The following is a 24659-nucleotide window of genomic DNA, read 5'->3' on the forward strand; positions in this document are numbered from 1 at the left end:
GGCTTTGGGCCTGTGGCACAACCTGAAAGAAAAGCAGCTTCAACATGGATTCTTATGACAGTGCCAGCAAGTTTAACCACTGATTAAAGACTCTGCCAGGGGCTTTTCCCTGGAGGTACAGAAGTTAAGGCTCCACGCTTCCAGTGCGTGGACGGCACAGGTTCAACCCCTGGTTGGGCGAGACCCCGCGTGCCGTGCAGTGCACCCCGAAAATAAATTAATCAAAGATTTCTGTTGGAACAATGCATAATAAAAGCTACGGAAATTAAAGTTATTAAGTCTTACAATTAAAAAACACCTGCAAACATTTTTCTCCACATCCTGATTGTTTTTCTAGTGCTGTTGAGTTGTTAGAACTACTTGCAAAACCAGTGCTGAGAGCTGATGGATATTTATGGGGCCGCCTGGTGATTTCCTTCAAGTTCAGCCAGTGCACTGATTCCGGATGTGATCAGCACTGCCCCCTCAGGAGCATGTTACACAGGAAGCTGTACAGTGGGGGCTGGAGATTGCTATGGCTGCTCTGAAACATCAGTGAGAAGAAGAGCTTCCAACCAGAGGGAAAAATGAAAATGGAGAATGCCTTACGAGGCTTTTCCACAGGTGTAACCACCATTTCACGCACGCCAAACCTCAAGAAAATGGAAGCTCTTTTATTCCAGATAACCTGTAAATTCAGAATTCCACATGTAATTTCCTTATACATGCAGAATGTGCTACACGTTGATTTCCATCTTCTTAATGAATCCTTGACAAGACTTTAGTTGAAAAGGAGAACGAGAAACAGCCCCTGGATGCTGAAAGATGGCTTTGGCAACTTTATATGACGTGGCTTTTGGGTCTGCCACACAGACTGAGTTTCCTTGTCGTGAGCATCTGAGCTAGGCAGTTGAGAAACACCATAAAGATGGTCATGGACATGACAATCACGTAGTGGCTGATGCTGCAGGAGAAAAAGAAACATGTTACAGGTGGACAGAACACTCAAGAGGAAGAGCATAAGACTCCGCTAACATTTCTAAACGTACAGGTGATCCTTGAACAACTCAGGGATTAGGGGTGCCAAGCTTCTGAGCAGTTGAAAATCGATCTACAACTTTATAGTTGGCCCTGAGCATCCTAGGTTCCTAAGTATCTGTGGTTTGGTCTCTTTGCCCTCAGCCAACCACAGATCATTAGTACTGCAGCATTTACTATCTAAAAAAAAAATCCACATATAAGCGGACCCATGCAGTTCAAATCCATGTTGTTCAAAGGCCAACTGCATATACAAAATACATAAATTATAAAGGATATGAATGCTTTTTAAATAGAATCAAAATGTTAAAAAGAATGAATTTGTTGCAGAAGTAGTAATGAAAGTAAGTAACATTTTGAGACAGCTCCGACAACTATAACCTGACGTGAAGCTGGTATTAGCAGTGCCCGTGTCTCTGTCACCATTAGAAACTGAGTTTAAACATCTAGCTTCTACAAAATAAATGTAACTTTCCCCTTATAATTCTCATATCCTCTGAATCACAGCCACAGACTCCCCAAGATGTCCCCAGATTCAGTAATATGGTATTTTAGAGCATGGCATTCCATACTTTGACAAAAATACAGGCCACAGAGAAAGAAAGAAAGATGTTACTCAAACTCAAAGTCAGTGAAGTGGAAGTTTTAGTCAAAGAGTCTAAACAAAACAAAAAGGACACATCTCTCTGCTAATCTGAGTCAAACCACTGCGTGCCAGACTTCTGGAAAAAGAACACTGTTAGAATTACTCAATCCCAGCTCCCATCTATCAGCAATAGTAAATGTTCAGTTTTTCTTTTTAAGCACCATACTACATTGTCCACGGCTTGATAATCAATTTGCAAACATGGAAAGAAATTGAGGACATAGATCTGACAAACGTGCAATAGAGCAGAGGTCTCCCACAGTGAATGCCAAGCTGAGCTTCGGATGACACTGGCAAGTTACTTATGTACTAGGCCTATCAGAGTTACACTGAAGGATCTAACTTCATAATAAACTTATATCCGGCTTCCCTGGCGGCTCAGCTGGTAAAGAATCCACCTGCAATGCGGGAAACCTGGGTTCAATCCCTGGGTTGGACCAGGGTTGGACCATAAAGAAAAACTGAGCACCGAAGAATTGATGCTTTGAACTGTGGTATTGGAGAAGACTCTTGAGAGTCCCTTGGACTGCAAGGAGATCCAACCAGTCCATTCTAAAGGAAATCAGTCCTGATTGTTCATTGGAAGGACTGATGCTGAAGCTGAAACTCCAATACTTTGGCCACCTGATGCGAAGAACTGACTCACTGGAAAGATTGAGGGCAGGAGGAGAAGGGGACGACAGAGGATGAGATGGTTGGATGGCATCACTGACTAGATGGACATGAGTTTGAGCAGGCTCCGGGAGTTGGTGATGGACAGGAAGGCCTGGCATGCTACGGTCCATGGGGTCGCAAAGAGTTGGACACGACTGAGCGACTGAACTGAACTGAGAGTTACACCCTTCAACAAGCTGCTTCGCAAGGATGGCCCCCAGGGCAGGCCCCAGGGAACTTGTCTTAAGAATATCTGGGAAAGTGACTGCTGGGTGAATGTAAAATAGGGCAATCACCTAGAGGGATGTGGAGACTAATAAGGAAAAGGGAAAAGAGGCTGGCAGTCCACCCTCCCACTCCCCCAATAACTCTGGTCCAGCGGGTGGGCAGCTCCCCAAATGCCAAGTTGCGGGCTCTATACCAACTGAGGCAAAGCTTCAGGGTGCTCACCCATAATGGGTAAGGCCCTCAGGCCAGAAAAGAAGAGCCTCTACGCTAAGCAGATTTATTTTATTTATTTTTGGTATTATAAGCTTTTAAGTAAGAATCTCCAATTATGAAGATTTATAGTTTGATAATATTTTCTTTGGAATGGCACTGGTTAGGGCATTCTTATTTAGAATCTTTCTCTAGATTAACTGGTTAATCTTATAAAGTAAATTTGAAATAGAAAAAAAGAACTGGCTAATTAAAAAATAAGAATGAGAACTAGTTATGTCAGAAATCTGGTTCTGGACTAGGGTAGGCTTCTGACCTAAAAAGAAAACAATACAATTGGATCTTTAATTGCTAGACAAATACTAGCATTAAGGCAAGATTTTTGAAATGTTTGTTTTCATTGTAAAAATAATGGAACAGAATATTGGACGTGGACTTCTTTCCTGCTTAAATTTATGTGTGTGTGTGTTTGCATATATGTGTTTTGGTATATTTTTAACATGGAATGGATATGATATAGATCTTATCTACCACTTAATTATGCAGATTTCACAAAGCCATTTTCCAACTTTAGTAGCCACAGTGGACATAAATCACCAATAATTATCTATTTAAAAATGAAAATGATGACATTTCTCATTCTATAGAGCCCTCCTGGGAACAAAATGATCGAGATATTCATTTTAACAGAATACTCTTAAAAACCTCATGCCAAAATAGACAATATTATGTTACTAAAATTATGTGAGTTATGCTGAAATTTTATCACACAGAAGTTGGTAACTGGTTGACTGATCTTAGTTTACGTGTCTTCCAAAGGGGAGCAATTCAAGCTCATCACAGCACAGAGGTGCCCAGAAAACATGGTATTAGAACACTAGAAACTTTCAAACGAACAAAAAAAAATCAGAAAACTTTCCTTTTCCGGGAGATGGAGTAGGTGTATTTTCCCCTATTCCTCCTGCCAAGTGCAGCTAAAACCTCTGGATGCTGTGTATAAAAGAAACCTAAGGAGACTGAACAGTGGAAAGACGACAGATGGGTCAGGAACCTTGGGACCCAGGGAATGACACGGTGGTTGAATTTGCTGGATTTTCTTCTTGCTGGCAGAAACTGGCCAACCAGAAAAGCCAGTGTTCATAGACTAAGAACCCCAAACAACCCAACGTGGTAACAAAAGCCTACTCTCTCCAGTCACGGATGGATAAGGAAAGGGGCGGCCCCCAAAGATGGAAAACTTTCAGACACTAGCTGCTCCATTTCAGCCAGACAGCACAGAAAAAGGCAGCTCTGCTTCCGCCTGCTCTGCAAAGGCCGAGTTGGAGCACACAGGTCTACACTCACGCTGCTGGGATGGGGCAGGAGTCAGTCCTAACTCTCATCGTTTTCTTCCAGCACATCCAGTCCGTTAACAGATTCCACTCGCCTCTCTTTCGGGATACTTTGTCAATCTAGCCTCTTGCCACCGTTCTGAATCGCTGCCCTAGTTCAAGGGCATCATCTCTAGCTGAGCCTCTTAAGTAATCGACCTCTTCCCTTTCTTGGCCCCTCAATGGGTTCTCCATCCTGTGGCCAGAGTGTTGCGTTAAAGTGTAAAGCGTATCAAATACGTCCCTGCAGAGTCTAATGCTTTGCCTCACTTAGAATAAATTCCTAATTCCTTACAGTGACCTCAGTCTAAACCGTAAGTGATATCACCTGTCTTTCTGAACTCTCTCCCTACCATCTTTCTCCTTGTATCCTTCTCATCATAACAGTGTTCAAATTTTCAAAACTATTTGATGACATCGGGAAACGTGACTTTCATAGAAAGTCAACTTAAAAAAAAAACCCAACCCTGAATACATTTGCATATAAATTAAATCTAAAACGATATATATCAATCTGTTGGACTCTGGGGCTGAATTACAGTTGACTTCTTATTTTTTCTATGTGCTTTCAGTATTTTCTACAATGAGCTTATGACACATTTCTTTTTATGAGACGACTACAAATTATGGTAGGCTTAGACACAGCACTCCTAGGCTGAGCTCATAATTTCCACAGATACCTCCTCTATCCCATTTCTGTTCCTCACAGGACATTTCAAAATCTTCAATGGATTCTGAGATCAAAATCCTCAACCCAATAAGCTGGATGTAACGGTCATAACTTGTTCATGTTATGTAAGAAGGCTCACTCCCCAACCCAGGGACTGGAGTTTGGAGTCAGCGGTGAGAGGAGGGAGAGAGGGAGTGTAAAGTGCCCAGGTTACAGCCTCAAGGACCAAATCCAGGCAGCCCAGACTGACCCTGGTTCCCTGGGGAGGCCATGTTCCATGGGGAGAGCAGGCAAGGAGGTCAGGAGGCAGACGGACGAGAGGAACGCCATGAGGTTATACCGAGAGTACACTCCAGAAGTGTGTACAGGGTGTGGCCCATCCACACGGTGGAACACCGCTCAGCGGTGAAAGGGAACAAAATACTGACATGCTGCAACACAGGGGAATGCCAGAAACGTCACACTGACTCAAAGAAGCCCGACATAAAAGACTACATGTCATCCGACTCCATTTCTCGAAATGCCCAGAGCAGGCGAACCTGTGGAGACAGAGAGCAGCCTGGCGGTTTCCTGGGGCTCGGCATGGGAACTGGATAGACCAGAATCAGGCATGGAGGAGTTTTCTGGGTGACGGAAAGATGAAAAAACTTGATGGTAGTGATGGTTGCACAAATTCATCTATCTGCTGAAAGTCACTGAAGTAATTTAAATCGTTTAAAACTTTAAAATGGATGGAATTTATGATATATAAATTATACCTCCATAAAGCCATAAAAACAAAAAGATTATATTACAGCAGATGATTTTTTTTCCATTAAATTCTGCTATCACTTTTAGGCCTTTTATCACTTCTAATATTTTTTAAAATCTTTAAAATATTAAATGACTTGATCTCTGAACAAAGTAAGTTTTGTAAAACCAGAAGGCAGGTGACCCCGCCTCAATCTGAGTGACAATCTATCTCTAAAGGGTTTTCCACACATCACCTATCTCCTCGACCTGAAATGGCCTGAAATCACGGATTCTTGGCTCGTTTAAGCTAACACAGTCGGCAGGGAACAGGTGTGAAGCTCGTTGTCTCATAGTCTCCATGCGACTGAGTCCAAGGTATTCAGTTTGTGATAGCTTCCATCAAGTCTGGGAGCCACCACAGCGTAGCAGACTTAAAGGAGCATCAAATTTCTATCTGAAATGAGTTCAGCTGTTCCCACTCTCTCCTCTTGACTGTTCTGTCATTTAAATCCGCAGTTCTAACCCCTGAAGAAGGAAATGGCAGCCCACTCCAGTATTCTTGCCTGGAGAATCCCATGGACGGAGGAGCCTGGTAGGCTACACTCCACGGGCTCGCAAAGAATCGGACACAACTGAGCGACTTCACTTTCACTTTTTCTCAAGGTGTGCATCATATGAGACGGTGGAGGGGCAAGGTGTAAGGGTACAGAATCACCAGGCAGGTCTGTTCAACCCACACAATGGGTGATGAAAGGTTGATGATTCTTCTCAATTAGGATAATGGGCAATCGAAGCTGGTCCTATCTGTCAGATGTACTGGGAAGACACAGGTGGAGACTCATTAATTTTAATAAAGCTTAATGTTCACTGTCAAGAGTAAAGAGATTTTATGGTGCTTATTAATTACATTTAGGAGGATATTAAAATATCACTGAACTTAATGATAAGTTTTCATACAAGGAGAAACGACGCTGTAGCTGTCATTTATATTGTGGTGACGTGTAACAAGAGCGCTTGGAGGAGAGAGTCCAGATGAATCCTGCTGTCAAACTAAAGCGCCGACTGATGGGGATGATGATGCGCCTCGTACAAGTGCGTTTAGAACATACATTTAAATATGCTTTTATAGTTATGAAAGCTCCCTCAATAGCACTTTTTCTCTAGTTCAAAAAAATACTACTTCTCTCAGAATGCAAAATAAAGGCAATACTCTGTAAAGTTTATGGCCTGCCATAAGTGAAGAAACAGTGTAAAATATTAAATCAAGAAAATACGAAATTATAGCTCGGTTGGCCCCACTCAGTTTCATAGCCTGGGTAGGATATTTTTCATATGGCTGTTAAAAGAAAAAAACACCCAATGCCAGAAGGTTCTCCAGAAAACCACTGAATTTACACTGATTGTTTCAGTTGATCCTACTGACTGGAGTGTATTCCTTTAAGAGTCTCAATTTAATTCTGCTAAGATCTACTCCAAAGATGCACTTCAAACATATTGAACTACATTTATAAACAGATATCCTGCCTCATGCCCTAGCGATTCGGTCTTTATTTTTAAAGAAACCATTACTAACCTGGAACTAACGGCTGAAGAATCTCTCCAGCCCATTTTGAAAGCCTGCTGCAGTGCCCAAACGATACTACAGACACTGCAGATACACAGGCTGTATTCGTGTACTGCATTCGAGTCCTCCTCAAATTCTGGGACAGACTCTCACCATTTATACATTTAAAGAGCAATAAAGTAGAGAGGACAGAAGGACAACATTCCATCCCTGAGAATAACAGGCAGGGAGTGGCTGGACTTATTAGCTGTGTCACTGATACAAAGGGCTTTAGAAGTAAGATTTGTCACCAAGGCGAAGCACCACAGGAGCACAGTTCGAATGACCCAAGCTCCCACTAGGGAAGCTCCGCCAGTGAGTCTAACAACATCTGCAACGTGACAAGGAGCAGCTTGGCTTTTCGAATGCATATTCAGAGGAATAATTAGAAAGCTGAAACTAAGACCAACGTTCTCACAAATAAAATGCAGGGAAAGTAGCATAATGAAGTCTTGATATATGAACCTTGTTATGTGGTGCTTAACTTTGAAGTCTTAAAGTGTATTTTCCCCCACTATCCAAGTCCTTTCCTGCCAATCAATTAGATGTATATGAAGACACATGAACCACTTCCGCCCCTTAGACCTATATCACGTGGTTCCCTGCGGCTCTATATACCATTACTGCCATACAGGATGTGAAAGGAAGATTTTAGAGTCCTAACTCACCAACAGAAGCAGCAGCAGCAACAAAAACCTCACTGTGCAGCATCAACTGGGCAATTCCGTTTAGGAAGCCCAATTCTACTAACTCAGAGTTCATTTTGTTTCTCCATCCCAACCTCTTCCATCTCCCCACCCCTCATTATCTTCCTTTCTTAAGTGGGAATCTTTTGTACAATACAATAATAGACAAAGAAGACAAGCAGAGCAGAGCGAGGAGGAATGACCGGCAGAGGATTCAGGGAATTTACGTAGGTTAGTTCAGTGCCCTCAGTCTGATGAATAGAACTGAGCTCTGAAATCGTCTCTCAGAGCAAGCATCCCATTTAACCTAGGGGAGTTAGACCGGTGAGGATGAAGCGCTGAGACTGAGATAAACTGAGGTTTAGCAGGCTTCGTACCTGGCCGTGCCTTTAGCCTCTTCCATGCACTCTGGGTTTTTAATGTTGTATAGATGAGGATGTAATGATTACATGGAACAAATGGCATGAGCCAGGACTGCGCCAGGTAAACCGGGGTTACTGTATGTGCAGGGCAGCTGCCTTTAGAGAATACTGTTACTACAAAATATTTCTACAGCATAGTTTTTACCCTATGTAGCATCAATTAACTATGTATTATTTTCCTATTTATCATAAGTATAGGGCTGGCACATGGAGTTAACATCCTTTTCTCATGGTTGAGGGGCTCTCAGTGAGGGGCTGTTGGTGCATCACAGGCTAGGAGTGCTAAGGCCCCGTTCTGTTTCCCTTGGTTTGAATGATGCTCACTGTGTGTTTTATGCCTCTGCAGTCTCTTTTTTGCTATTATTTTGTGCTCTGATGAACACTTTATTCCCATGATGGTTGTGTAAAGGAATACAAGGAATAGGCCCAGAGGTACCACACACATGCCAAGAAGAACATCACGCTAGATATTAAATTGGAGTTTTGCAATGGCTCAAAGCCTGTTTTAAAACCAAGCAAGCATAGGTAACAAAAATAAAGATAGATTAGACTACATCAAAATTTAAAACTTCTGTGCAAAGGACATAATCAACAAAGTCAAAAAGCAACTTACAGAATGGCAGAAAATACCTGCAAGTCATCTTATCTGATAAGAGGTTAAAGTCTAACATACATAAAGAACTCCGCCACTCAACAACAACAAAAATAACTCTATTTAAAAATGGGCAAAGGACTTGACCAGACATTTCCTTAGGAAAGACACACAAATAGCCAACAAGCACATGAAAACTGCTCAACGTCAGTAATAATGGGGAAAAGCAAATCAAAACAATAAGATGCACTTCACATCCGTCAGGGTGGCTACTGTCAAAAAAAGAGAAGAAGAGTTGGCGAATCTTCTGCACTATCGATAGCAATAAACTGGTACAACTGCTACGAAAATCACGCCAGCAGCTTCTCAAAACAGTGAAAATATAACCACCGTATGATCTGGCGGTCTCATTTCTGGGCATGTATCTCAAGGAACTGAAACAGAGACTTGAATGGATAAAATGAACACCCATCTTGCAGCAGCCTTGTGCACAGCGGCCAAAGGTGGCACAACCTAGGTGCCCACAGATGGAGGAATGGACAGCATGTGATATACACATTCAATGGAATATTATTCAGCCTTCAAAAGGAAGGGAATTCTGATCTGTGCCCCAACATGGATGAAGCTTGAGGACATTATGCTAAGTGAAATGAGCCAGTTACAGAAGGACAAATATTGTGTGATTTCACTTACATGAGGTACCTAGAGTAGCCAAATTCAGAGAGATAGATAGTAGATAGTGGATTCCAGGGGCTGAGGGGAAGGGAAAATGGGGAGATATTGGTACAGAGTTTCAGTTATGCAAGATGAGAAAGTTCTGGAGATCAGCTGTACAACAATGTGAAATCACTTAATAAAACTGAACTGTACACTATAAGCCCCAGCAAGACAGTAGGCGCTGCAGCGGCTGTGAAGAGATGCCCCACGTCCAAGGGAGGAGGAGAAGGCGCGGCAAGACAGAAGCAGGGGGTGAAACTGTGTTTAGAATCAAACCCCATTCCCACCAGAGACGCTCACAGGGCTCAAACAAACCCTGTGTGCACCAGGACCCAGGGACCCACAGAGACTGAGCCAGAACTGTGTGCGAGCATCTCCTGCGGAGGTCCGGGCTGGCAGTGGGCTCCCGCAGGGGCAGGGGCTCTGGGTGCAGCAGACCTGGGCCTGGCACAAGCCCTCTTGGAGGAGGTCGCCATTAACCCATCATAGAGCCGCCAGAACTTGCAGAGGACTGGGAAACAGACTCTTGGAGGGCACAACAGAACCTTGTGCACCAGGACCCAGGAGAAAGGAGCAGTGACCCCACACGGGACTGACCCAGACTTGCCCAGGAGTGTCCAGGAGTCTCTGGCGGAGGCGTGGTCGGTGGTGGCCTGCTGCAGGGCTGGGGGCACTGAGTGTAGCGGTGCCTACATGGGACCTTTAGAAGGAGGTCGCCATGATCTTTATTACATTCACCAAAGTTTGGCCCCAGGTCAAATAAAAGGGAGGGAACACAGCCCCATCCATCAACAGAGAATAGGACTAAAGATTTACTGAGCATGGCCCCCCCATCAGAGCAAGACCCAGTTTCCCCCTCAGTCTCTCCCATCAGAAAGCTTCCATAAGCCTCTTATCCTTCAGTATCAGAGTGCAGACAGACTGAAAACCACAATCACAGAAAACCAGCCAATCTGATCACATGCACCACAGCCTTGTCTAACTCAATGAATCTATGAGCCATGCCATGTAGGGCCACCCAAGACAGGTGGGTCATGGTGGAGAATACAGACAAAATGTGGTCCACTGGAGAAGGGAATGGCAAACCACTTCAGTATTCTTGCCTTGAGAACCCCATGAACAGTATGAAAAGGCAAAAAGATAGGACACTGAAAGATGAACTCCTCAGGTCAGTAGGTGTCCAATATGCTACTGGAGATCAGTGGAGAAATAACTCCAGAAAGAATGAACGGATGGAGCCAAAGCAAAAACAACACCCAGTTGTGGATGTGACTGGTGATGGAAGCAGGGTCCAATGCTGTAAAGAGCAATATTGCACAGGAACCTGGAATGTCAGGTCCATGAATCAAGGCAAATTGGAAGTGGTCAAACAGGAGATGGCTAGAGGGAACATAGACATTTTAGGACTCAGTGAACTAAGATGGAATGGAATGGGTGAATTTAATTCAGATGACCATTATATCTACTACTGTTGGGCAGGAATCCCTTAGAAGACATGGAGTAGCCATCATGGTCAACAAAAGTCCGAAATGCAGTACTTGGATGCAATCTCAAAAACGACAGAATGATCTCTGTTCGTTTCCAAGGCAAACCATTCAATATCATAGTAATCCAAGTCTATGCCCCAACCAGTAATGCTGAAGAAGCTGAAGTTGAATGGTTCTATGAAGACCTACAAGACCTTATAGAACTAACACCCAAAAAAGATGTCCTCTTCATTATAGGGGACTGGAATGCAAAAGTAGGAAGTCAAGAAATACCTGGAGTAACAGGCAAATTTGGCCTCGGAGTACAGAATGAAGCAGAGCAAAGGCTAACAGAGTTTTGCCAAGAGAACACACTGGTCATAGCAAACACCTTCTTCCAACAACACAAGAGAAGACTCTACACATGGACATCACCAGATGGTCAACACCGAAATCAAATTGATTATATTCTTTGCAGCCAAAGATGGAGAGGCTTTATACAGTCAGCAAAAACAAGACCAGGAGCTGACTGTGGCTCAGATTATGAACTCCTTATTGCCAAATTCAGACTGAAATTGAAGAAAGTGGAGAAAACCACTAGACCATTCAGATATGACCTAAATCAAATCCCTTATAATTATACAATGAAGTGAGATTCAAGGGACTAGATCTAATAGCAGAGTGCATGAGGAACTATGGTTGGAGGTCCGTGACACTGTACAGGAGGCAGGGATCAAGACCATCCCCAAGAAAAGGATGTGCAAGGCAAAATGGTTGCCTGAGGAGGCCTTACAAATAGCTGTGAATAGAAGAGAAGCAAAAGGCAACGGAGAAAAGGAAAGATACACCCATTTGAATGCAGAGTCCCAAAGAATAGCAAGGAGAGATAAGAAAGCGTTCCTCTGTGATCAATGCAAAGAGAGGAAAACAATAGAATGGGAAAGAATACAGATCTCTTCAAGAAAATTAGAGATATCAAGGGAATATTTCATGCAAAGATGAGCACAATAAAGGACAGAAATGGTAGGGACCTAACAGAAGCAGAAGATATTAAGAAGATGTGGCAAGAATACACAGAAAAACTGTACAAAAAAGATCTTCATGACCCAGATAATCACGATGGTGTGATCACTCACCTAGGGCCAGATATCCTGGAATGCAAAGTCAAGTGGGTCTTAGGAGGCATTACTACAAACAAAGCTAGTGGAGGTGATAAGAGTTCCAGCTGAACTATTTCATATCCTAAAAGATGACTCTGAAAGTGCTGCACTCAATATGCCAGCAAATTTGGAAAACTCAGTAGTGGCCACAGGACTGGAAAAGGTCACGTTTCATCCCAATTCCAAAGAAAGGCAATGCCAAAGAATGCTCAAACTGCCGCACAATTGCACTCATCTCACATGCTAGCAGAGTAATGCTCAAAATTCTCCAGGTTAGGCTTCAATAGTATGTGAACTGTGAACTTCCAGACGTTCAAGCTGGTTTTAGAAAAGGCAGAGGAACCAGAGGTCAAATTGCCAACATCCTTTGGATCATTGAAAAAGCAAGAGTTCCAGAAAAACATTTACTTCTGCTTTATTGACTATGCGAAAGCCTTTGACTGTGCAGATCACAACAAACTGTGGAAAATTCTTCAACAGATGGGAATACCAGACCATCTGACCTGCCTCATGAGAAATCTGTATGCAGGTCAGGAAGCAACAGTTACAACTGGACATAGAACAACAGACTGGCTCCATATCGGGAAGGAAGTACATCAAGGCTGTATATTGTCAGCCTTCCTATTTAACTTATATGCAGAGTACCTCATGAGAAACGCTGGGCTGGATGAAGCACAAAGTGGAATCAAGATTGCCAGGAGAAATATCAATAACCTCAGATATGTGGAAGGCAATGGCAACCCACTCCAGTATTCTTGCCTAGAGAATCCTGTGGACAGAGGAACCTGGTGGGCTGCTGTCCATAGGGTCGCATAGAATCAGACATGACTAAAGCAACTCAGCTTGCATGCCTGCATGCACTGGAGAAGGAAATGGCAACCCACTCCAGTATTCTTGCCTGGAGAATCCCAGGGACGGCGGGGCCTGGTGGGCTGCCATCTATGGAGTCGCACAGAGTCGGACACGACTGAAGTGACTTAGCAGCAGCAGCAGATATGCAGATGACACCACCCTTATGGCAGAAAGGGAAGAAGAACTAAAGAGCCTCCTGATGAAAGTGAAAGAGGAGAGTGAAAAACTTGGCTTAAAGCTCAACATTCAGAAAACAAAGATCATGGCATCCGGTCTCATCACTTCATGGCAAATAGATGGGGAAACAGTGGAAACAGTGACAGACTATCTTTCTGGGCTCCAAAATCACTGCAGATGGTGATTGCAGCCATGAAATTAAAAGATGATTGCTCCTTGGAAAAAAAGTTACGACTAACCTAGACAGCATATTAAAAAGCAAAAACATTACTTGCCAACAAAGGTCCATCTAGTCAAAGCTATGGTTTTTCCAGTAGTCATGTATGGATGTGAGAGTTGGACCATAAAGAAAGCTGAGCGCTGAAGAATTGATGCTTTTGAACTGTGATGTTGGAGAAGATTCTAGAGAGTCTCTTGGACTGCAAGGAGAGCCAACCAGTCCATCCTAAAGGAGATCAGTCCTGAATATTCACTGGAAGGACTGATGCTCAAGTTGAAACTCCAATACTTTGGCCACCTGATGTGAAAAATTGACTCACTGGAAAAGACCCTGATGCTGGGAAAGATTGAGGGCAGGAGGAGAAGGGGACGACAGAGGATGAGATGGTTGGATGGCATCACCGACTCAATGGACATGAGTTGGAGTAAATTCCAGGAGTTGGTGATGGACAGGGAGGCCTGGAGTGCTGCAGCCCATGGGATTGCAAAGAGTCGGACACGACTGAGCAACTGAACTGAGCTGAACTGTACACTTTAAAATGATTAAGGTGGGATTTTTATGTTATATATATATTACTATAATTTTTTTCTAGGCAAATTTTATAATTATCAAGGGAAAGGATAGTAGAAGCTGACAGTGCATTTTTGCAAAGTACTCTGACGTGGTGAGGGGCCCTGCAGCATCACGGCAGCCTGGGAAGACTGACCTTAGAGGGAGCTGGAAAAAACTGTGCCTGGGAGCACAGAAGAACTTCAGAGGGTCAAAGTGAATCGAAGCCTGAACGTTAGGGACATGACACCAGGAAGCCCCAGGGACAGTGCTGTCATCACCCCGGTGGTGCGGGTGTGGTCAGTGCCTCGTCTCCAGACACACATCCGCCTCACTGTTCACTCCATGGAATGCACTTGCATGAAAGAGGCAGTCAAGATTCCTAACGCTTAGGCAATGATTCACTTGTGTAAGCAACATCTACAATGTTACAGCTCCAGCACAAGCAAAGTACACGGCCCCTCACTTGTTTGCCAACAGAATGTACACTGTAGTTTTGTATTCAAAGTTCTCCAAATTAAGGTTCTCAAAAGCTATTTGCTAGAAATTTCTTTATCCAAAACCAATGGTTTCTGAAATTCTAATTATCACACTGCAGATACGAGGGCGTCGGGCTTTTTACGCCTCTGCTTTGCCCACATCCATTCTATCTTCCCCAGCCTCTAAGTTCCCAGCTGAAATTACACTCTTCACTCGGGGTTCAGCCCATATGCCGACCTTGCACAACGTGTTCTCGGTCACCGAGGCTGGAAGCGAAGCGGCCTCTGCTCTGTACTCACCAAGCCCTTAACCACACGCTGCCTGGTATCACAGTGATTTTGTCTTACAACCTGACAGCAGGGGCCAGATGCTTCCAGGGCTGGAATATCCGTTATATGTTACACAGAATCTCACACTCAGTGCCTGAATTCCCTACAAAACACTCTGATGCAGTCATCTGTCTCTAGAGGTGGGGCATCACCAAGTCTGGAGGAGGCAATGCCATTTGTCTTGGGTCCTTGATAACATCTGGGAATGCTTTATGGATGGTGAGAGTGCTCACTACATAATTTCTTCTCAAGAAATGATCTGTATATTAAATGTATACACATACAAAAAAATGGAACCTCGGTATGCCATGTTATTGCTAAAGTGTTTCAGAGCTGGTTTCCTCCTCTGTAAGACAGAAATAATTATACTTTCCTCATATCATTGCCATGAAAGTAATGAAATAACATGTACAACTCCAAATACACTGTGTACAGTAAGTGACATTTAAATACTCAGTGGTAAGAATCCGCCTGCCAGTGCAGGAGACCTGGGCTCGACCCCTGGGTCAGGAAGATCCCCTGGAGAAGCGAACGGCAACCCACTCCAATATTCTTGCCTGGAGAATCCCATGGAAAGAGGAGCCTGGAGGGCTACAGCCCATGGGGTTTGCAAAGAGTCAGACATTACTGAGCTACTAATATACACATTATATCAATTTAATACCTTTCTCAATAATCAGTAATCTTTCACTTTCCTCACTTGCTACTTAATTTAATCTGGCTTTCCCCTAGGTTTGGGTATAAGTTTTTTTCTATGGCAGAACAATGCAATACTCTAAATGGTTTCTGGGAAGTTTCAGGGACCCTAGAATGGTGATTGCATCAAATTCCTTAAACCAGTTGTACTGAACATTTCTAAAGAAAGACACTCCAGAATTTTCCAGAGAAAAATGGTGACTATCTTTAAATAAGCAACATAAAAGTCTGGGAAAGAGAGAAAGTAGCTTTGGGACAAAGAATACAGGACTTCCAGAGTGGATTAAGGGCTGAGGCTGATGCCAGGAGATGGAAAACAAGATGCTCAAAAGGGGCTTCTTTTCCTTCCCCTCTCTCTTTCCCTCCCTCCCTTCTTTCCTGCCTCCTCCACAGCCCTCACCTTTTCTTCCTTCCTTTTTTTTTTTTTTTTGATGAAACAGTATATTATGAGAGAGGAAGAAAAGAAGGTAATTTGCGGGGTGTGTGTTGAGGGGAACATTCTGCCAATTAAGTCTTAGACGAAAGACTGCGGGTGACAGAAAGGAGACGGGAACAACCGTGTTGAAAGGAACGGGGTCCACGAGGCACTGCCGGGAGACGGGTGTGAGCACGAGGCTGGGACGCCTGTAACTGGACAGACAGGCCAGGAGTCCTCGCTCAGTAAGTACTCGTTGAAGGGTCCACGAGGCACTGCCGGGAGACGGGTGTGAGCACGAGGCTGGGACGCCTGTAACTGGACAGACAGGCCAGGAGTCCTCGCTCAGTAAGTACTCGTTGAAGGGTCCACGAGGCACTGCCGGGAGACGGGTGTGAGCACGAGGCTGGGACGCCTGTAACTGGACAGACAGGCCAGGAGTCCTTGCTCAGTAAGTACTCGTTGAAGGGTCCACGAGGCACTGCCAGGAGACGGGTGTGAGCACGAGGCTGGGACGCCTGTAACTGGACAGACAGGCCAGGAGTCCTTGCTCAGTAAGTACTCGTTGAAGGGTCCACGAGGCACTGCCGGGAGACGGGTGTGAGCACGAGGCTGGGACGCCTGTAACTGGACAGACAGGCCAGGAGTCCTTGCTCAGTAAGTACTCGTTGAAGGGTCCACGAGGCACTGCCAGGAGACGGGTGTGAGCACGAGGCTGGGACGCCTGTAACTGGACAGACAGGCGAGGAGTCCTTGCTCAGTAAGTACTCGTTGAATGAAAGCAGGGAAGACTAAGTCAGTCGGTAAAGGGGGAAAAGGTCCTGAATTCTGGGATCCAATGCTGAAAAGAAATCTCAAGTGGAATACTGAGTAGAAGGTAACCAAGGTCGGCAAAGGTGGCGAAGCTCAGGAGACTTCCTGTTCGGGGCCTTGCTTAGGGGTATCTTGCTTCATCACGATGTTCCTGAATTTGCTCTTGACTCTGTAGCCCCAGCAGAAGTCCTTCTAGAGCATACGCAAAGCCTCAGAATTTCAGGGTCACCGCGATACTGTGGCGTGTCTTTAACTCTTTCAACTCCCCTAGAAAGAGAGCCTTCTCTATGTAGAAGGTTTTCCTCTCAAACAGGGATGTGAGCCTCACTATCTGCTGCCTCTTCTGACATAAACAAGAAGCCACTGTGCCAGCCATTTGGTTGGCGGTGTGTGCCCGGGTATGTGGCACCTGTTGGCACCCTGTCTGCCCCGCGACAGCCTCTCCTAGCAGAAAGCCACCTCCTGCCTCACTCCCTGTGTCTCAGCGTTTTCTCTTCGAGGAAATGACTCTGCTCTGTACCTTTAACAAAGGCTCCTGGCCCCAAACAGTTCTTTTCTGGCTGAAGACGCCCTAACTCTTGGCTCACTCCCTTCTAATCAGTATCTCTTTCTCCTGTAGATCCTAAATTTATATTATTCAAAAGTTTGCAACAATCACAAATATAGGATTAGACACAAAGCCACTTTTCCGAATAGGTTATCAGAATTACAAAACAAGGACTTGGGGCAATTCTCTCCAGGGAGACGCAGTGAAGGACAGTGGGGATACACAGCCGTGAGACCCAAGAGCTGCTGCCTGACCTGTTCAACTCTTCCCAGGCTCCGTGATGCGAGCGAGTTGCAGGCTTTCAGGGCCACAAGGTCCTCGGGGTAAAATGAGGCAGTGAGCATATCTTGCTGTGGAAAACAATGTCTATGTCACAGTGCCGAGATAAAGATCACGTGAACTAACAGACCCGAGGATCCTGTAAACACGGTGGTAATACCAGCATTGGCAGAGCTGTGACGGGGGAGCCTGTGCCCAGCGTCCTGGGCCTCCCACCCAAGTGTGAGCCTCCGTCTCGCTCTGCCTTTTCCAGAGCACAGACGGACCTCTGCCCTCTGAGCTAGCTGCCTGTCTGTCTCTAAGCCCACAGCTCGAATACCCAATGGCTGGTGTGATTCTGCTGCAACACGCAGCCTGGTTCTGACTTGTGCGGACGGGTCACTACCCTGCTCTGGAAACGAGCTTGTTCTATTTGGGCCCGCATGCTGGGCTCCAACTTAGACAGAGGCTTCCCTGGGGGCTCAGGTGGTAAAGAACCCGCCTGCAATTCCGGAGACTTGGGTTCAATCCCTGGGTTGGGATGATCCCCTGGAGAAGGAGTGGCTACCCACACCAGCGCTCCTCCCTGGGAAATCCCATGGAGAGAGGAGCCTGGTGCTTAGAGTCCATGGGGTCTCAGAGAATCAGACGTGACTGAGAGGCTAACACTTGTACTTTCAATCAGATCCAGGGAGGTTCATGCCTTCCAACTGGGATATCATCCCTCACACCTGCTCACGAGTGAAACGAAACCCTAATAAAGTCTCAAAAGGAGGTTGGGTTTTCCCAGGTGGTTACTGCCCTCCTTCTCCTCCCCTTTCCAAGCAAGCTTAAGAGAGTGGTCAAGACTGAGAACTACCTCCTGACCTCCCATTCCACTTACGCCTTTTCCCTTCATTTTTATATGAGTCATACATGCAGTACTAAAACAGCAAAATAATGGAGAAAGACTCCACTGAAAAGCGACAGCCTCGTTCCTCTTGCTCACTTCTCAAGCAACTACTCTAACCTCCTCCTGTTTTAGACCTGCTGGTGGTTGCCTCTGTGGCATGAATCAGTATCTTAATGTTGCTCTACTGATGCATCAATTTAAAACATCTCTTACTAAGTTCCTGCTAGGAGAGAGGGAGGATTTGGTTGACTTATACCATACCCTACTCATGTCAATTTTAGGCAATTATTTTAGTTCTGTTTTTCCTTATGAATCAACTTTGAGGTATAATTTATATACAAGAAAATGAAACCATTTTAAGCATCCAGTTAAATGCATACTGACAAATGATTCACCCACGTATCTGTCAGCACGCTCAAGACACGGAACACTTCCATCACTCCAAGGTTCCCACTCACGCATTCACAGTCATGCTCACCGTAATTCCCAGGCCCAGACAGCCACTGATCGGTTTTCTCTGACTGCAGACTACTTCCGTCTGTCCTAGAATTTTACATAAATGGAATACTACAATATGTACTCTTAATGCACCAGGTTTCTTTCACTCATTATAAAATATCTGAAATTCATCCATGTAGTTGAGTTCACCAGTCATTCATTTCTTTTTATTAATAAGAAGTTTTCTATTTTATGCATAGAGCATAATTTGTTTACCATTCAAGTGCTGATAAACATCTGGGAGGTTTCCAGATTTTGATTATTAATAAAGTGTTAGTCACTCAGTTGTGCCCGACTCTTTACAACCCCGTGAACTACGTGGCCCACCAAGCTTCTCTGTCCATGGAACTCTCCAGGCAATGATACTGGAGTTGGTTGCCATTCCCTTCTCTAGGGGATCCTCCTGACCCAGGGATCCAACTAGGGTCCCCTGCATTGCAGGCAGATTCTTTACCATCTGAGCCACAAAGCTACTATGAAAATTCCCATACAAGCCTTTCTGTGGACCTATTTTTCCCTTCTCTTGGGTAGACGGCTCGGAATAGAATTGCTGTACAATTCAAAATATCAATTAGAGGGTGGCATTTATTTAGGTTTTTAAGAAAGTCTTGTTTTTCTCTAAGTCTACCTCCCAAATAGGGCAGTTGCCAGTAAGTTGTGGGTGTGTAATAAAAATCGCTAGGTCGTGTTTTGGGATGAGCAGGAGAGGGGCCTGTCTCTGTCCTTTGGGCCGGGGGCAGAGGGAGCTCCAAGCGCTTGAGTGGAGACAGGTTTCCCAGGAGTGGGAAGCACCTGGACGCAGCGGTCGCCCTGTCTCTTTGCAGCTGTCCTCAGGTGCTCCCGAGAGTGAGATCCTTTCTGCACGGGGATGGGGGAAGCAGAGGTGTGGGCAGACTGCCAGCTCCATCACTGGACACAGAGATGGTCAGGTCACCCCCGGCCCCCCTCCTCATTCCTACGCACCCCGTCACCGTCCGACTGTCTGAGCCGTCAGGGTGCCCGGCCTTCGGCAGGACTGCTAAGAGGCTCTGGGCTGCTGCTTCCTCTCTCGGATTATCCATCTTCCAGAAATCTGTTGAACTTGCATTTGCTGATGATCGTTTTTCTATTCTCTTTCATTTTGGCTGGGTTTGTTATTTCATTGAAGAGTTGGCAGAGAGGAGAAAAATGATTATCTTTGGCTTGCAGTCCTCACCCAGACATCAATGAATCTGATTCAGTGCAGACATAAGTGTTAAATCAGCCCTGAGCCGCCCCTGGCCAAGCTCATCAGTGGCTGCTGCTTAGCCCCATGCACATCTTCACGTCTTTCCCTACTCGCTCTCCCTGTGACATCTCGGTGACCTTCTTTCCCGAATGTTCTTTGGATCCCACAGCTCTGCTCTCACCTGGTTGCCTCCACCCTTAAGCTCCCCAAGAGCTCCAGAATGTGCTTCTCATCCCCAGCAACTCACTGGTGCTGCCTGGTTGAATTGAGACCATGGATATTTAAAAATGCTTTGTGTTTTATGCTTGTTATTACTGACAATAACAGTGAAATGTGTACTTTGAAGAAAAAAACCTGCCATGTAAAGATAAACCTCAAGCTAATTAGAGAAAACCAGATCTTTAGTTTGTGTAACATAAATTCATGATGCTGTGAAGAAGTGCCTGTCTTCACGTGAGGAGAAGGCAATGGCACCCACTCTAGTACTCTTGCCTGGAAAATCCCATGGTTAGAGGAGCCTGGTGGGCTGCAGTCCATGGGGTCGCTAGGAGTCGGACACGACTGAGCGACTTCACTTTCACTTTTCACTTTCATGCATTGGAGAAGGAAATGGCAACCCACTCCAGTGTTCTTGCCTGGAGAATCCCAGGGACGAGGGAGCCTGATGGGCTGCCGTCTATGGGGTCACACAGAGTCAGACACGAGTGAAGTGACTTAGCAGCAGCAGCAGTCTTCACGTGAGAAGTACGTCCTCTTCATTCTTTGGCACTTCCCAAGGGCCAAAACCAATATAGGTCCCTCCCACCAAAAAACAGGGGGATGGCTGCCAGGGCTGGTGGAGGTGAAGAAGTGAGTTGTTTGCAAGAGGAAACAGGTATGGAGTGGATGTTAATGACAGCTGGGTAACAACGTGAATGCACTTAGTGCTACTGGAGTCTGCACTTAACAAGGGCGAAGGTGGTAAACTTTATACTACGAATGTGCCTGCTGTCGCTCAGGCGTGTCCGACTCTTTGCGACCCCATGGGCTGTAGCCCACCAGGCTCCTCTATCCGTGGGAATTCCCAGGCAAGAATACTGGAGTGGGCTGCCATTTCCCTCTCCAGTATTATGTATATCTGGCTACAATTAAAAATAAGATATAAAGTCTCACATATCAAAATGTTACCTTTTGTCAGGATATTTTCCAAACAAAATTCTGATCTGTATCTAAACTTAAACTATGAAGCGAGTAAGGAGAGGGGTGTCAACACAAGAAACAGTCGGAAAGATAAAGAGACACAACTGCAGGGTGATGTCAATAACAGTGGTTTCCACTTACTGGAGGGAACGTGATGCCAGGCACTGTGCTAAATGCTTTACATGGGTTAATTCACTCAAAACGACTCCAAGAGACAGACGATTAGACACGTCAAGTCAGCTGCTGACAGGCTCACAGCTGGACTGGGAGAAACAGATCAGCCCCAGGAGTCTGGGTTAAAGCCCTGCTCTGACCACTACCTGCCTGGCCAGTCTGGTGTCAGAGGGTGGTGAGGAGGACACATTCGGACTTCCCTAAGCTGCAGGCTTAAGAGGCTCACGAGACCAAACCAACGGCCTACGGGGCCCCCTCTCTGTGCCGGGCGCACCGGGAGGGAGAGACTCCCGGTGGCTGACTGCGGGGGGAGGCAGACGGGCCGCAGACACCAGGCGGACACGCCGAGCGGCCTCAGAGGCGGGGACCGAGGGGAGGACCGGGAGCCGGGGGCTCGTCCAAGCCGCACAACCCCTGGCTGAACAAGTACCGACTAAAGAAATAAAATTCACCTATAGAAATGTATTCTATCTCTGACTGCATTTGAAAACAGACCGGTAAAAGAATCAACCTCACTTTCTTCCCCTCAAAGAAAAGAAATTTAACAGACTGTGGCCATCCTTGATGTTCAAATGACAATAAGGAGGATACTGACTTTTTGTTCAGATTATACTTGAAGTAATGATGTTACAGGGATCCCGTGTTAAAATGTCCCCACACTGAAGATTCCAGGAAGCGTATGGTGACCATCTGAAATGTAAACTGCAGCAGAAAGTTCACGTTGCAACCTGAAGCGTGCACTGTCGTCCAGACAGAGAGATGAGGGGAAAGCAGACACCGGAGTGAGCCCCCCTGAAAGCCCAGATTCCAGCAGCTCTCCTCGCACCTGCCTGCTGCCCTGCGTTCCTCTCAGACCCCGCCTGCTTTTGCAGCGTCCCAGGAGAACAGCTGGTAACGTGCTGACGCAAGAACTGGAGGGACGGGTCTCACCTCTAAAGGCCAAAAGTCACTGCTGCTTGCGACACTTACTTGTTTCAAGAATCAAGTTACTTCTTGAGAGATTGCGATACAAGTTACTTCTTTTTTTAACTACAGTCTTAAGAATTCTACACCATATATAGATATTCTATACTATACACAGTGAATGCATACTATACCTTGTTCCAATATCAAGCCAGCTGCCATGATCTTTGATCAAGAAGAAAAAATGCTGTAAAACAAAACAAGATACAGGCCCATTAAACACAAAGGCTACACAGAGTCAGGCTAAAAACAACGTCGCTTTAGGACTGTGTCTTTCAGATTTCCCTCAGAACCGCTATCTGACTAGAATCAATAAGAATTCGCCTTTTATTGAAATTTTCGCTTGGACTAAAATGAGCAACAGCCTAAAAGCAGAAACAGCATCTCCATTGAGTGACATGAGCACAAAGGTGACCCTGTGCACAGCTAGAGAGAAGGCGGCACCGTCAGCAAAGTGACTAGTGACACGGAGGCTCCGCGAGCAGAAGCCAGTGTCTAATCATCATCCTGAAGATAAACTCTTTCAGGAGCTTTATAATCTAGTGCCTGATTCAGTCAATGATCAGGTGTGTGTGCTGGGTGTGTGTGGATGTGAGATGAGTGTTGTCACTGGAAGTACAGGCAGGACAGGAGCTCAGAGGAAGGGGGCAGACTCCAACTAGGGCGGACCCCAGCCAGGGAAGGCTGTCCCAGCAAGAACTCTAAACGTCTAAGCGACAAGTAAGAGGTGAAGGGGAGGCTGGGGAGGTCAGCAGAGGAGCGTGATCTGACAGAGGGGGTAACTATGAGCATCAGGAGCCCACGGCCAGGCTGAGTCCAGGAAACAAGGGCAGGGGAGATGCACGGCGCCGGGCACAAGCAGCGCTTTGCCCGCACGCAGCTCTCCAAGCTGAGCTCAGCAGTCTGATTCTTCACACAAAATTAACCACAGCATTTAAATTCCCTTCTGTTAACATGTCTCTGCCTTTCTGCCACTCTGTGAGCACACCTGAAAGCCCAATCGTCCCGACGTTATGTGAGGTCCATGTCAGGAATACATCCAGTTCAATACAGCATAAAAGTGCTCTCCTCGGAGCCAAGTGACGAGGACTCTGATTTGGGAAGCTGTCCTAACAGCCTCGTCACCTCCAGCACACAAAGGTGACTAGCGAAGAGGGACCCTTCTCTAAAGAGAGGGCGGCTGTGGCCGTCAGCGACTACGGGGCGTCAGCAGGTCCTGCCTGACAGGAGCCTTTTGCCTCAGGGACCTCAGCCACTGGACGGTATTATCCGGTCATTTATGTTCAGGGCTCTGGGTCGTGTGTTATCAGCTCCACCTCCAAAACGGCTGGAGATTAAAGACAGCCGTGGGAACGTGACTGAGCCCAGTAAAAAGTCTGGCCGTCGCGGCTCTGCCGAGCGCTGTCGCTGTCAACGCGGGGGAGCCCAGCTGTCCCCGCTCCACGGGGCGGGAGGCCAGCGCTCCACCACGGGACCCTGTTGGACTCCGCCCTCAGCACATCTCCCCTTTGCTCATCTGCATCTGCTCCTTCCACTGTAACGGCCTTCCCTGCTGGCCCAGATGGTAAAGAATCTGCCTGCAGCGCGAAAGACCCGGGTTCGATCCCTGGGTCAGGAAGATCCCCTGGACAAGGGAATGACTACCCACTCCAGTACTCTTGCCTGAAGAATTCCCACGGACAGGGGAGCTTGGTGGGCTACAGTCCATTGGGTTGCAAAGAGTCGGACACGACTGAGCAACTAATGCTTCTCCCTGTAACAATTCACACTTGTGAATATTAAGAGTCTTCAGTGAATGCTCTGAGTCCATTCAGTGAATGATTAGACATGAGGGTAGTGAGGGGAACCTCCTGGACTTGTAGGTGTAAAACAGGGTCTATCTGTTCATGCTATGCTATGCTATGCTATGCTAAGTCGCTTCAGTTGTGTCTGACTCTGTGCGACCCCATAGACGGCAGCCCACCAGACTCCCCCATCCCTGGGATTCTCCAGGCAAGAACACTGGAGTGGGCTGCCATTTCCTTCTCCAATGCATGAAAGTGAAAAGTGAAAGTGAAGTCGCTCAGTCGTGTCCGACTCTTAGTGACCCCATGGACGGCAGCCCACCAGGCTCCTCCGTCCATGGGATTCTCCAAGCAAGAGTACTGGAGTGGTTGCCATTGCCTTCTCCGCTATCTGTTCATACACTACATATAAGAGGCCCAGCTACCTGTCCCTCTCTAGAACTCGTTATTAGA

The 24659-nt window shown here is 46.0% G+C and overlaps 1 protein-coding gene across 13 annotated transcripts in view; it reads right to left on the reverse strand.

The window, feature by feature from the left end:
- Positions 1 to 633: 633 nt before the first annotated feature.
- PIGN (phosphatidylinositol glycan anchor biosynthesis class N) overlaps positions 634 to 24659 on the reverse strand; it is a 104380-nt gene continuing 80354 nt past the window's right edge. For 11 of the 13 annotated variants that reach the window (XM_086373702.1, XM_086373705.1, XM_086373698.1 and 8 more), the window contains 2 exons: positions 22557 to 22609; positions 634 to 943 (listed from right to left, as the gene is read on the reverse strand). In XM_086373702.1, coding sequence (XP_086229828.1) covers positions 820 to 943; positions 22557 to 22609 — 177 coding nt within the window. In that variant the 3' untranslated portion in view covers positions 634 to 819. Of the gene's footprint in view, positions 944 to 19465; positions 20024 to 22556; positions 22610 to 24659 lie in introns of those variants that run through there. The other 2 variants (XM_086373709.1, XM_086373700.1) reach the window with 1 other exon arrangement.

The sequence above is a fragment of the Bos grunniens genome, chromosome 24 (assembly GCF_055505025.1).
Source record: "Bos grunniens cultivar Pamir isolate PY7600 chromosome 24, Bosgru_T2T1.0, whole genome shotgun sequence".
Lineage (NCBI taxonomy): Eukaryota > Metazoa > Chordata > Mammalia > Artiodactyla > Bovidae > Bos > Bos grunniens.